General features: G+C 41.7%; 1 protein-coding gene across 1 annotated transcript in view; it reads right to left on the bottom strand.

Annotated features, from left to right (window-relative positions):
* Positions 1–6756, bottom strand: part of VIT (vitrin) — a 33066-nt gene extending 26310 nt beyond the window's left edge. The window contains exons 1-4 of the mRNA XM_008493972.2: positions 6711–6756; positions 4766–4831; positions 3590–3746; positions 1565–1698 (exon numbers count right to left, since the gene is read on the bottom strand). Of these exons, the coding sequence (XP_008492194.2) occupies positions 1565–1698; positions 3590–3746; positions 4766–4831; positions 6711–6741 (388 nt within the window). The 5' untranslated portion in view covers positions 6742–6756. The remainder of the gene's footprint in view (positions 1–1564; positions 1699–3589; positions 3747–4765; positions 4832–6710) is intronic.
* Between the last annotated feature and the right edge of the window lie 5589 nt (positions 6757–12345).

Here is a 12345-nt window from a genome sequence, read left to right as displayed (position 1 = left end):
TTCCAGTGCTCTGTTACCCTTACAGTAAAGAAGTTTTTCCTTATGTTTAGGTTGAACCTCCTGTGTTCCAGTTTGTAATCTTTGGCCCTTGTCCTGGGCATTGGGCACCACTGAAAAGAGTCTGTTTCCATCCCTCTGACACCTACCCTTTAGATATTTATTAGCACTGATGAGATCCCACCTCTGTCTCCTCGAGCTGAACAAGCCCAGCTCTCTCAGCCTTTCCTCATAGATGCTCCAGTCCCTTAATATCCAGTAATCCCCTGTCCTTCATGAATTGGAGAGCCCAGAATTGGATGCAGTATTCCAGATGGGGCTCCACCAGGGCAGAGTAGAAGGGGAGGGTAACCTCCCTCATCCTGCTTGCTCTGGTATTCTTGATGCATGCTTGCTGGCTCATGGTCATCCTGTTGTCTCCCAGGACTCCCAGGTCTTTATCTACAGAGCTGCTTTCTAGCAGGTCAGCCCCTGTGCTGCTGCATGGGACTGTTCCTCCCCAGGTGCAGTACCATACAGTTGCTCTTGTTGAACTTCATGCAGTTCCCCTGTGCCCAATTCTCCAGCCTGTCCAGGCCACACAGGCCAGCCACTTTATTTTTTGAGGTTGATCAGTTGCTTAAGCTGTTGGTTTTTCCAGGAATGATGTAGTTAACTAACATCAATTGGTTGTACCTATCCTAAACCTTCAAAAGTGTAGACCAGCAAGAATTGACCCACTGCATGGATGCAGCAAGAAGTTAAATTTAGAAATTGTACATAAAACACTGTACATTAGACATGGGTAGAATTAGCGCAAATGGGTTTAATGTATTTGAAGTTGGTGTACTGGGGATCTAATTTAAAAAAAACTGTGAATTTTGACAGTGAATGAGAGTTGCTGTATGCACTGTGATGAGAAAAAAAACACATTAAATGAAGGTGGATTTCCCTGTGTTATGTAGAGTAGATATCAAACCTATTTGGCCAATAGACATGTGGAGAATTTGTTACATATTTGGCATGCACCAACAGAACTGCTTAATGAAGTGTTTGTATAAATACAATAGAGCTGTATGTGGCTCCAGATGGGTCAACAGAAATCAGAGGGCACTTTAGAAGATGCAGACTAAGAAGCAGTCTAAAGATGCTTCAAATGGGCAAAAGGGGCCTTAGTTCCCTTAGCAGTACTGCTTACAAGGGGGGAGAACAAGTGTAATAAGAACATCTCCATCTCAATACACAGGCTGAGATTTTATGTACCAATAGCAGGAATTAAGGTGCCCTCAGAGAGTCAACCCAAACCACCTGTAATCTATCACAATGGTCTCAGAGAGTCAATCCAAACCACCTGTATTGAGTACTCCCCTGGTGGGGTGTGTGTGTCTTGGAAGGTTATATAGGGACCTCAGAATAAGAACTGTCTCAAGTGCACTTTCATGCTAAAGTTGATGGGGTGGGCCTGGGGTTCCTAAGCAGGTCTTTAAAATGAGATGGCTGCTTCCCACTGATTCTTTTCCTGCCCAGCTGATCAGGCAGTGGGGAGCAGCCAGGGCAGGCAGGAGGCTCCAGAGCTCAACCATGGTACCTGACACGAGGAAGGATTCCCTCCAGCGTGGCAGCGACAGGGACCGAACACCGTTGGAGAAGGTCCCGCGGTAACCGGAGTGGCCGGCAACTTTCTGGACGAGGATCTTCCCACCTGTGTTGTCGATTATTCCACTGCAAGGGGAAAACATGGTGTCTGAAGCAGAAACTCCCTGCAAAAAAACCTTAGAAACTGTTCAACAGTGCAAGAGGTATGAAGCACTCACTTTTACCTTTAAACCAGGGGATGTAGTGGCTCTGTGATGCTGCACCTAAGTCTGCTGCTAAGAAATATTTGTGCTTCTTCCACACAGAGAAGAGCAGTTTGTTAGAGTGCTGTCAGGATCTGTTTGCTCTTCCCACTGATAGACTGGTTCTGTGTTTAAGGCTGACCTACTTGCACACAAGAACAAGCTACTGCCTTCGTTAAAATTCCTGCAAGCTTGATTGAATGACTGAAGATACAGGACAAACTACTCAGAGGAGTTTTCAGGCCAACTGTGTGACAGAAATACAAATTTGAGGTAAACCTCCCACTCGCTTGACTTTTTCTTTTGTAAAAAATTAATGTTTCCTTTGAGTTCCAGTATGTCTTATCTGCAAAAAACTCAGCCTGGAGTAAACTGAACACAATGGTGCTGGAAGCTGTAGTAGATCTGGCAGGCTCCACCAGCCATGCACATTAAATGGTGTTTGACATATGATGTAACACATATCTCAAGACAAACAGAAAACCTTCAGTGTATACAACCTGCTGTGGCAACACTAGGAAAGGAGGCAAACCAGGGAGCCACTGAGTGGGGCTGCCAGTAACGATGCTGCAGAATAGGTAGTAGTGGGCAGCCAGTGATTGTGAAGAATATTTTAGAGCTGTAGCTTTCTCTGATGCCTGCAAGAAGCTGCTGGTAAAATAACTGTAAGGAAAGGAAATGAAATTCACTGCCTGGGGAAACAGAACATATAAGCTAACAAAGCCAAACCCAGCTGGCAAATGAGGAAAAACTGAAACCCTCACTGGAACAATAGAGGCAGCCAGCATTTGAACTACGGGGGAAACTGCAGTTGTAACTTCCCTTTGGGACAAGCTGTGCAGGAAAGACAAAGAGATTTCAAACAGATTCTATTGTGCACTAGTATCTGAAGGAAGAATTTGTTGTTTGAAAGGCAGTCACCTGGCAGTCTCCCCAGCAGAGAGAGCTGCAGCCAGGAGGTGGCAGCCCTATGCACCCTGCACAGTGCAGAGGTAAGGTGCTAAGTGCCCAGAGCTTTACTATTCAATTTTACTCAAAGTCCCAGCGATTGCACCAAACTAAAAGCACTGCAATAGCTTGAATAATTCCAAAAGAAGTCAAGTTGTCAATCAGGCTTCGTAAATTCTTACTGCGTATTCTGCTAAAAACATCCTGCTTATAATTAGGGTGTGTTTTCATTGTGAAGTTATTCTCCACTAAAATTTTATGCACATTTTTGCATGGCTAATAAAATTCATAGAAATCTGTGCTATAAAACTGCTATTCAGCATTTTCTTGTCCAGTGACCTTTTCTGTGGCAGGAAAACACATTACTCAGCCTTTGATGTCAAGGACAGTTAAATTCAAAGATGGAGAACCAAACCAGTCCCAGAAGGATTAGGGTTATATGTATTCATCACTGGTGATATGCCTGTTTTTTTCTCAAGCTTCATCAGTAGCAGCAGCTCCATCCCTATTTTCCACTCAATAATACTGCAATAGTAATTTGCTATGCATGAATGAGAGATCTGCAAATCTCAAGAAGCTTCTCATAAAGTTGAGAAATGTCTTCAAACACCACTGATTTCAGTAGGAATACAGGATTTACAGCCTTTTATAAGGTTGGATCCATAGCATCACACAAGGTTTTTCTCGCAGGTTTTTCTACTAAAGCAGCAGCCTGCAAACAAATGTACAAGGCAGTGGGAATTTCAAAGGGTCTGAAAAGCCCAAAGCTCCCTACAATGAACTGACAGGTTTTTTTTTTAATGCCTAGCTCATTTAAAGTCACTCACCTGTGAATTGCAGCATTGCACACACTGGAAAAGGATGCATAAATGTCTGTGCCATAAACACGGTATTTTACATCTTGACATCCTGGAGGGCATTTTGCAATGAATTCTGGATTAATTATCTTCCCCGCCTTGACATCACAATCGATCTGGGGTACATCTGTGAGTGCAAAATCTTGGTCAAGTCAGATTGAATGTCTTCATAGCTGAGTGATTTTGTCATGAAACAATGAGTAACTGAGTGACAGGGATGCCCTCCCCTTGTGCCTTCGTATCACAGTGGTTTGATTTTAGGATGCAAGACATGGCTGTGTGTTCATCTAAAATGTAACACATACTAACTCCTATATCAAGCAATATGGCTGTAACTAGGGATGGATTACAGAATTCTGAGGATATTTCTGACCTTCAGTGTTTGCTTCTCTGAAGGAAATATCTACAATGACACTTGTGCTGGAGAGAGAAAGAAATGTAGTCACCCAGGCTGTGTTTAACATGTGGGAAGGAGGGGGCAGAGGAAGAGGTGGCTGTGATTTGGGACTGGGAAGGACTGTGCACACACGACACAGGATGTTTCCCAGGCCTCCTGCTGTGCTCGTGTAGCTCCGTGCCATCCATAACACCAGGCTTCAGCCATATCCCATTATCTTGCCCTTAATTTTAAAAACTATTTACTGGGTACAATTTACTGTGAACAAGGGCTTTAAATGTGAGTTCACAACCTCGCAGCAGGCTTGCTTGTCAACTAAATGAGCAAAATAATCTGTGGACAGTGATGCTCTTACAACAATGTGGTTGAAAATTGTAATTCTAATGCATAGGACATTCACCATGTCTCCTGCTAATCAGCTACATATGCTTTGTATTACAGCAGGTCCATGTCACATATTTTTGTCTCTGTGAAACTCTTAGTGCTTGCTTAGATCCTTGTGTTGTACCTAGTGACCTCTGAAGTCACGTTTTAGTAGTGAAGTAATCAATTTCCCCTTTACACACATTCAGTGGCACACACTTTACTTATTAATTTGACTTCAGTAAAGGATGTGTTAGTTAATTTATGCTCCCATTGAGTCTTCAGACAAATGTGAAGTTACCAGAATATAATCTCACCTTGCATTTTTTATATATATTAGACATGCCTGCTGTAAAGCAACCAAAAATATTACTGGGACCACTTACATAGTTTGGCCTTTTTCATCTTCTTTGTGGCTTCCTTAGATGCATATGTACATATAAGAAACACACCTAAAGCAAAGAAAACATAAGAAAAAAAGAGACTATCAACAGTCAGCCACTAAAAGATCCTATGCATGAGATTTCCCAAACTTGAATCAATAAGTTGAAAAAATGAATTGGGAATATTCATAGCCACAGCTGGGTTTCTATTTCTTGGTTAACTTCACATTCAAATCAGGGCAGATTTTTTGAAGGGGATGAAAGATCAGTTCACACATTTGCCTGGGGACCTCACTATCAAAAGATTCCATCGAGTCCTATGCAGTCCAAAAAAAAAAAAACCCATGAAAGGCCTCAGTATTTTGACAAGTGATGAAAACTCTTTGTAATTGGTATGACAAAAGTTAAGGAGAGAAAGGCCCTTCCTTCTTGATAGCCTGGCAGGGAGGTTACCCAGTAACTGTGGGATGTCACCCACTAGTGGCAGTGGGTATCAGATACTGGGCAGCAATACAGTGTCTCATGTTCCAGTATCCTGTCCCAGCCAGGGCATTGGTATTTTTCAGCAAGTAGAATTAGGGTTTGAAAAGTGTAATAGTAAGAAGGGCACAGAGTGTTATGTTGAAACATAGATTGCAATCTGTGCATTCGACTTCCCTTGTTAGGCTTACTTGGTAAGTGCATGACATACAAAACCTTTTCATTCTCTGTGCTTATTTTATAATCATGATATTATGGGTAATTAATAACTTCATTAAAATACCTTGCTTTTCTTATTCACCTTCTCCTTCGGGCTTTCAGAGGGAATTAAAACTGTCTATGATGTGTTGGCTGATCCTCTCATCATTTGTTAAATTAATCTTCCTAGAATATGCAACAGCAGTCTTACTTCTTTCTTTTATGCTTTTCTCCCCCTTGGCTGGTTGCAGAGAGTTTTTAGACCAAATCACTTCTAGAATTTGCTCAAAAGAAAAATCAGTCTCACAGTGTCTGAAGTAACAACATATGAGTGCAGTACTGGGGCCTTTTGTCACTGTTTCATTTGTGTAACTAAGACAAAATTCTAGTTAGAAAAAGAAGGAGAAAATCAGTGGAAAATAAATTGCTAACTACATTCAGCAGTAGAGTATAATTTAATGTGGAAAAAGTAATATGGTCCCTCAATAAGGACAGAAGAACTACACAGAGAGCTATGAATTTGAACTAATTCCCAGCTAGAGAGAATATTGTCTGGGAATATCACATCTAAAGTCATACAGCACTGTTAGGCTACATGGTGGCTGGATCTCCATCAAAGGGAGACATGGAAGTAAAGTACTCTAAGAAATCATGCTTCATCAGCATGATCTCTTACATGAAAGAGTGTTCATGTAAGACAAATTGAAATTTCTGGAGTCTCAAAAAAACCCCACCATATTCTCAAAAAGCAAGATCCTGTCTGACCACCAGGAGACAGAAATTAATACATATTTATCGCCTTTTTTCCTTTGGTGCTTTCTCCATGGAATAAGTAAGAACACAGAGAAAAATTGGGAGGGTATGCACCCATGTGAGAAACAGCTAATTTTTCTTTGTAGTGAATTTTTACATTATAGACATTTTTCAGGCCAGTTGTAGTGACATGGATTGCATGCAGCTGGTCATGTATAGCCTGCTCTAGTAGATGTCCCTGCCCAGGCAGGGGGCATCGAACTAGGTGATCTTTAAGGTCCCTTCCAACCCAAACCATTCTACGGTTTTATGATTCTATACTTAGAGATCTCTGCAAGTAATTAGAATTGGTTTGATGCCAAAGTCAAGAAGTCTGGGTAGCCTGTTTCTGAAAAGCTGAGAGCTTCATCAACAATGGAGTTCAAATGGAAAGAGAAGAAGCCAGGAGCCATTGTTCAGTCAGGACACGAGAGTACTAATTGCAAAGTACTAATTGCAGCACATCAACTGTACTTACCAAAGAAGGTTGCAATGACTGTGGCCTTCATGGTGAGTGAAGCAAAATCTGGATATGATGCTAAGAAGTACTGAAAAGGAAAAGAAGAATACATCAGGATGAATTTACAGGTATCACAGAAGACACTGGTGGGGGAAGAGATATTGTGGGGGAAGGTATTGACTTCTTCAACCTTTCACAGTCTTCAAATGTTCCATCCTCATGTGCTTTGTACAGCAGCTAATATTCCCAGAGGAAATGGTTTTTGGGCTGTGGCACTTTCATAGACTAATTTTTTACTTCTGTCCAAGATTTGCCACCAGAAACCAAGATTTCATTACACAGACTTATTTCTGAAGCCAGTGGGAGGAGAGGACATGATGGGTACAGACATATTCTGACAACTATACAAGGTCATTCAGTACCTTTCTAAGGCATATTCATGATATCTAATTGTCTACACATTAAACCACACCATGTAATCTCATAATGGTATGAGGAACTCCTGAAGGACATTGCAGTCTTGCCATCATTTGTGAGCCAAATTACTGGTTTCTTTCCTTTTCTGAGGAGATGTGGGTGTAGGTGTGTCCACATGTAAGCACCTGAGATTAAGAGAACTCAGTCAGAACCTCTGGACAACATTTCTTACAGGGTCTGCATTTTTTGTTTCTGACATCTGGCATCTCCAAAGCACTTGGCTAAGCTAAGAGGAGACAAACTTATCAGAAATAACCCTTCTCAGCTCCTCCTGAGCATCCCCTCCATGCTGTTTTTGTAGTTAATTGGTAATGATGGAGTCCTGGGTTTGGAACATAATCTTAGTCATTAAAATACTACAGGGTGCTTGAAAAATGTCAGAATAAAAAGTCTCAGAAGGAGAAAATATTTGTGTTTCCCAAAGGAAAAACTGAAGGACTACAATAAAATGGGTCTTCAAAGAAAGTGATTTCATGATTAGAAATTGAAAAATTTATATGAAAATAAAAATCAGCTTGCTATCACAAAAGAAAATACAGGGAATGTTAAAGCTGCAAATGATCAGGAAAAGGAGGATATCTGCTGGAAAAATCACAGTGGTGGATTTCAAATAGCAATTAATGTACTCAGAACCAGGGCTTTGACAGCCCCAGAAAGAAATTTAGACTGACAAGGCTGGTACAGGAGAAAGAGAAAAAATCTGAAATTTGTCTTCATATACAATGTTTCCCCATTTTTATTTTGATTTCTCTTCTTTTTCAAAAAAGCCACATGCAGTGAGTTCTCACTTCAGGTCGATCCCAGAAAGAGACAGAATAAGATTTACAGGTCATTTGAAGAACCACCATGCATCATTAAAGACTATACTGGCACTGATTTAGGCTTTGGAAAAGGCAAAACCCTATATGAGCACTCCTAAAACCTGCAGTAAAATTCAGCATTGGCATCTTTATTTAAAGTCAAAGAGAGCTGTTAGAATTTGTCCTGTCAGTATTTGGCTCAGTGCTGAGGTATTTTCATCATCAGCTTAATTAGAGTAGAAAAGGTCTAAGATGCTAAAGGATCTGTGTATAACGTAGCTTCATGGGTGGGTTGCTGTGTGCTTCATGGAGAGAATCCAAGAAATCTGAAAAGATATGTGCATATTCATATGTAAGGCCTGCCAGGGGCAAATGAGTTCAGCAGAATCCTTAGCCTACAATAACAGGTTTTTTTATCAATAAGAGGTTTAACTGAAGCATTTAGACAAGGTTGTTAGGTTTACTTTACAGAATTGTTGTCATAGCTACATACAAAAGCATCCTATTATGGACTCTACTTTTGCTGGTGCAGTTTATACTAGTATCCTCATGGAAATAAATTAGAATTGTAAAGAAACTTAATTTTTTGCCACCATATTAATTCCTACATTGGGCACTAATCTGCCAGGAAAAATGCACAGGACACAGCTGTGTCCCGTGACACAGCTCTGGTGGCAACACTCTCAGGAGGGGGTCCTGACCTTGGGCTGTCACATGGGGAAAGGCACAGGGGGATTTACAGTGCTGGCCATTTAGTGTCTGGCTTGGAGGCTCCAAGCTTTTTGTTGTGAGAAGCCTGTGTGCATCCATTGTATTTGGGGCTGAGGGAGTCACCTGAATTAAGGTATATGAGATCTCCTGTACTGTGGACAAGCATGGCATCTGCTGCTTCAAACTGGTAAAGAGAGCAACAGCCTGAAACAGAACAGTGGGAGGGGGTGTGTGTTTAATTTCTCTGGGAAGGAAAGAAAAAGCAGAGCTCCAGTCCTTGAATACAACAGGTTTTTAGTTTGTGCAGATCCACTGGGAGGATGTTTTAACTGAAGATCAAGAATGATGCTGTGCTGTGAAACACAAAGCTATTGCTCCTTAGTTCCTTTACCAAAGGAGGAGAGCTTCTAAAACAACCCCCAAAGTTTATACTTTGAGTAAGTCTGGAGTCTGAGATCTGCTGAGATTTTTCCTTACCAGATTTCCAGTCATGCAGTATTTGCAGTGCCAGTCAGTACTGGTAACCATGGAAGTGACCATTCAATATTAAGTTTCCTGAACTGTATGCTGGACCTTTGTTTATCAGAGTATATTTTTCTATCTGTGTCCTTCAAACTGCTGTGACAGAAGTTGCTCTTATTTCAGGAAAACAGATAAGTATAGGCATTACACTAACACGGGCTTAAATCCCAGCTAAGTACCAGTGCAGCACAAGGAATCTCCATCTGTGTTTCCCAATGCAGATCTTATTTACCTTTAAAGATAAAATTTCTATTTGAGTAAATATTAACCACTTTTCCCCTACAACAAATACTTGGAAAAGCTTGGATGTTAGGGAAGAGACAGCAAACTATTCTTTCTACATTTAAAGTAAGATTTTTATAATGGCCTTTTATTAGCAGCTTGACTTCTATATAAATCTGAGAGAGCTGCTGTGTGCTACAAACAGATGGTTTAAATCTGTATAAATTTTAACTATATGGGAAACTACAATATTTTCTGATGGATATGTAGGTTTTAAGTTGATTTTTGGTGTCAGGCACTGCTGACACCACATGCAAACCAAAATTCTTTCCTGGTGCCATGTGCATTGCCTCTGCAGGAATAATCAGTTTATTTCCTGTTATCTCTTGTGCTGCAGAAATTAATTTGTGTACTCGCTTTGTACCACAACAGTGTGTGTTATTGTTTCCCTTCTCAGGGGGTTGTAATATCACAGCAGCATTAGCACCATGAAAAACAGAAGTGGACTTTGTTTGAAAATTATCTGAGCAAGTAGCTTGGAGTTAACAACATGATCTTCAGGCACTGTGGGTTGTGTTAAATATGTGCCCTTTACAGGAAAATGAAGTGGGCTCGATGTAGGTGTGAGAAAACTGGTTTGGATAAACAAGAGCTGATCATCATCTAACATTTTAGATTTCTTTTTTTTTTTTTTTTTTGTTTATTTGGTCTCTTTAAAAAAAAAATTAACCCCTTTTCTCATGCTCATAGTCTGTCCCCATGGTACTGTACATTGCTTGGCAGTATAGGAGCTGTTCATTTTGGTGCTACTAAGTTATAAGGCTAATGCTTGTCACACATGATTTAGTTTCATACTTTTCCTGTTGTTTTTTAGTTTCATACTTTTCTTGATGTACTCAGTGCACTGTGTTGCTCTGAAAGTCTGTACTTCAAAATATCCTAATGGCTGTTCATTTTAAAAAAGGCAGGTAATGATTTCTGCTCAGCCAGAAAAGCCAGGTTGCTAATTACATTTAATTTCTGAGGCTTAGATTTCCCTGTTGGTATCCCAGATTGGATCACAAAGGTAAGATTCCAGGTGCTATTTTGCAACTGTGAGGCAGGGATGATGGACTCCCCCCTTTGAACGGTCTGAAATAGAATATATGCATCCAGGAACTGTAAAATACCACAGACCTCGTCACCTTCTGCTATAAAAAAGGTGATTGAAAGCTCACCTGTTTTCTTTCATCTGATAAGGAAATTGCAAAGGGCTTGCTATAATTGAAGCAAGAGAAAGCTAGCACCATCTGCAAAGGAAGGACATGATACACTTCATCATATCAAAGAGAAAAAAGGAATTGCCCACACAGTTTGTGGGAAGTGTCAGTAAGAAACTGAAGGTTTTCTGTGTGTTCCTTAACCTTCTTCAGCTTTCAAAGGAGCTTCTGCTGTGGTTGCAAACCCTGCATCTTGGCTGGGCAGCTGGGGGCAGGTGGGACTAGCACTTAGAGCCTAAAAATGTATCCTGCAGGCAGTGCTGAGCTTTGGAACACCACGGTGAACTCTGCTTAAGCACCTCAGAAAGAGCTGACAAGGAAATTCAGGTTTTATGGCTGCAGGTCCATTCCCTTGTGGTGCAGGAACTGTTAGAAGTATTGGATTTCACTCACTAGACAACTATTTAATAAAATGAACAACCAAACCACCACTAAATGAGTTTCTAAGCCTGGGGACAGCTTGTGCTTTTACCTTAAAGAGTCTTTGCATTACATACACAGCTAGCATTAGGATTAGAGTCGGGGCTGCTCATTTGAATAGTTTCCTTTACCATTTAATCATTAGCTACAGATTGTTCACCATCTGCTTCTTGTGTCCAGATGAATCCCAACCCAGTCAGTGGCCAGACAAGCACCCACCCCCTCAGCAGTTACCCCTTCCACAGACAGGGCAATGCCTGCTGAAGCTTTTCCTTGCTGTTCAGGCCTTTTGCTTCAGAGATGGGTGCTGAAGGCTTGGACATGGCTCCATTTCTTAAACTCATGGGGGTTTGCATGTTGGTGCTATACAGAGGTAGCTGCTGGCCCCGCTTCTCAGAGATGTTCAGCTGCCTGGCTGGGCTGACAAGTCAGGCCCTGGTGTCTGCAGGGGCTGCGGCTGTTCAGCCTCCTGGGTGCTCTGTGAGCTGCCTCAATGGGGATAGTTCTGCTGCTACCCTGCTGCCCCTGACTAACAAAACACAAATATTTTCTCCATATAGCCTGAAAGGCCCTGCTTAGCCATGCCCAGCAATGTTAGTTCAGAAGTGGTCAGAGGTTCTGGCCTCTGCTTGGAGGAGCTCTGAGAGTTCAAAATGACCCTGGAGAGAGCAGAGGCCTCACCTCTTGCAGCCCCTCTACAAAGTGCTTGAAGAGATGTTATGAGAGGGAGGGTGCCATGCCCAAGGGTACTGAGGATGCCTGGATGCATTCTCCCCTCTCCACTGCAAAGAGACCACGTGCATCTGGGATCCTAAGAGCTATGACAATTCACAGAAATGCTTGCTGCTGCCCTGTGGTTTGGACATTGAGATGGGGTCAGGAAGACTTATGATTCTAGGACCTTCTTTCTCCCTGGATCCACACCACTTTTGGTGTGGTAATGATCTACTGTGAAATGCATGTTCCTTCCAGGAGCAAAGTCAGAGACTCTGGCTCTCATCTGCTCCCAGGCAAGCAGCAAGCCAGGCCCTTTCTCACTTGCTTTCTTTCTGACTTCAGATTTGGCATTCCTGGTTACACAGGGGTACTGCTTCATCAGAGAATCTGGAGTATCCCAATCTTTCATACCCTGTAATCTGAGGATGGGAGACTTCTTTGGTGATGAAGGAAACATGGGTTCAGACTCTCTGCGGCCATGGACATCCCTGGTAAGAGTTATCCCTGTTGAAGTGTTTTCACCAC

Source organism: Calypte anna, chromosome 3 (assembly GCF_003957555.1).
Source record: "Calypte anna isolate BGI_N300 chromosome 3, bCalAnn1_v1.p, whole genome shotgun sequence".
Classification (NCBI taxonomy): domain Eukaryota; kingdom Metazoa; phylum Chordata; class Aves; order Apodiformes; family Trochilidae; genus Calypte; species Calypte anna.
This window is presented reverse-complemented; position numbering and strand designations above follow the sequence as displayed.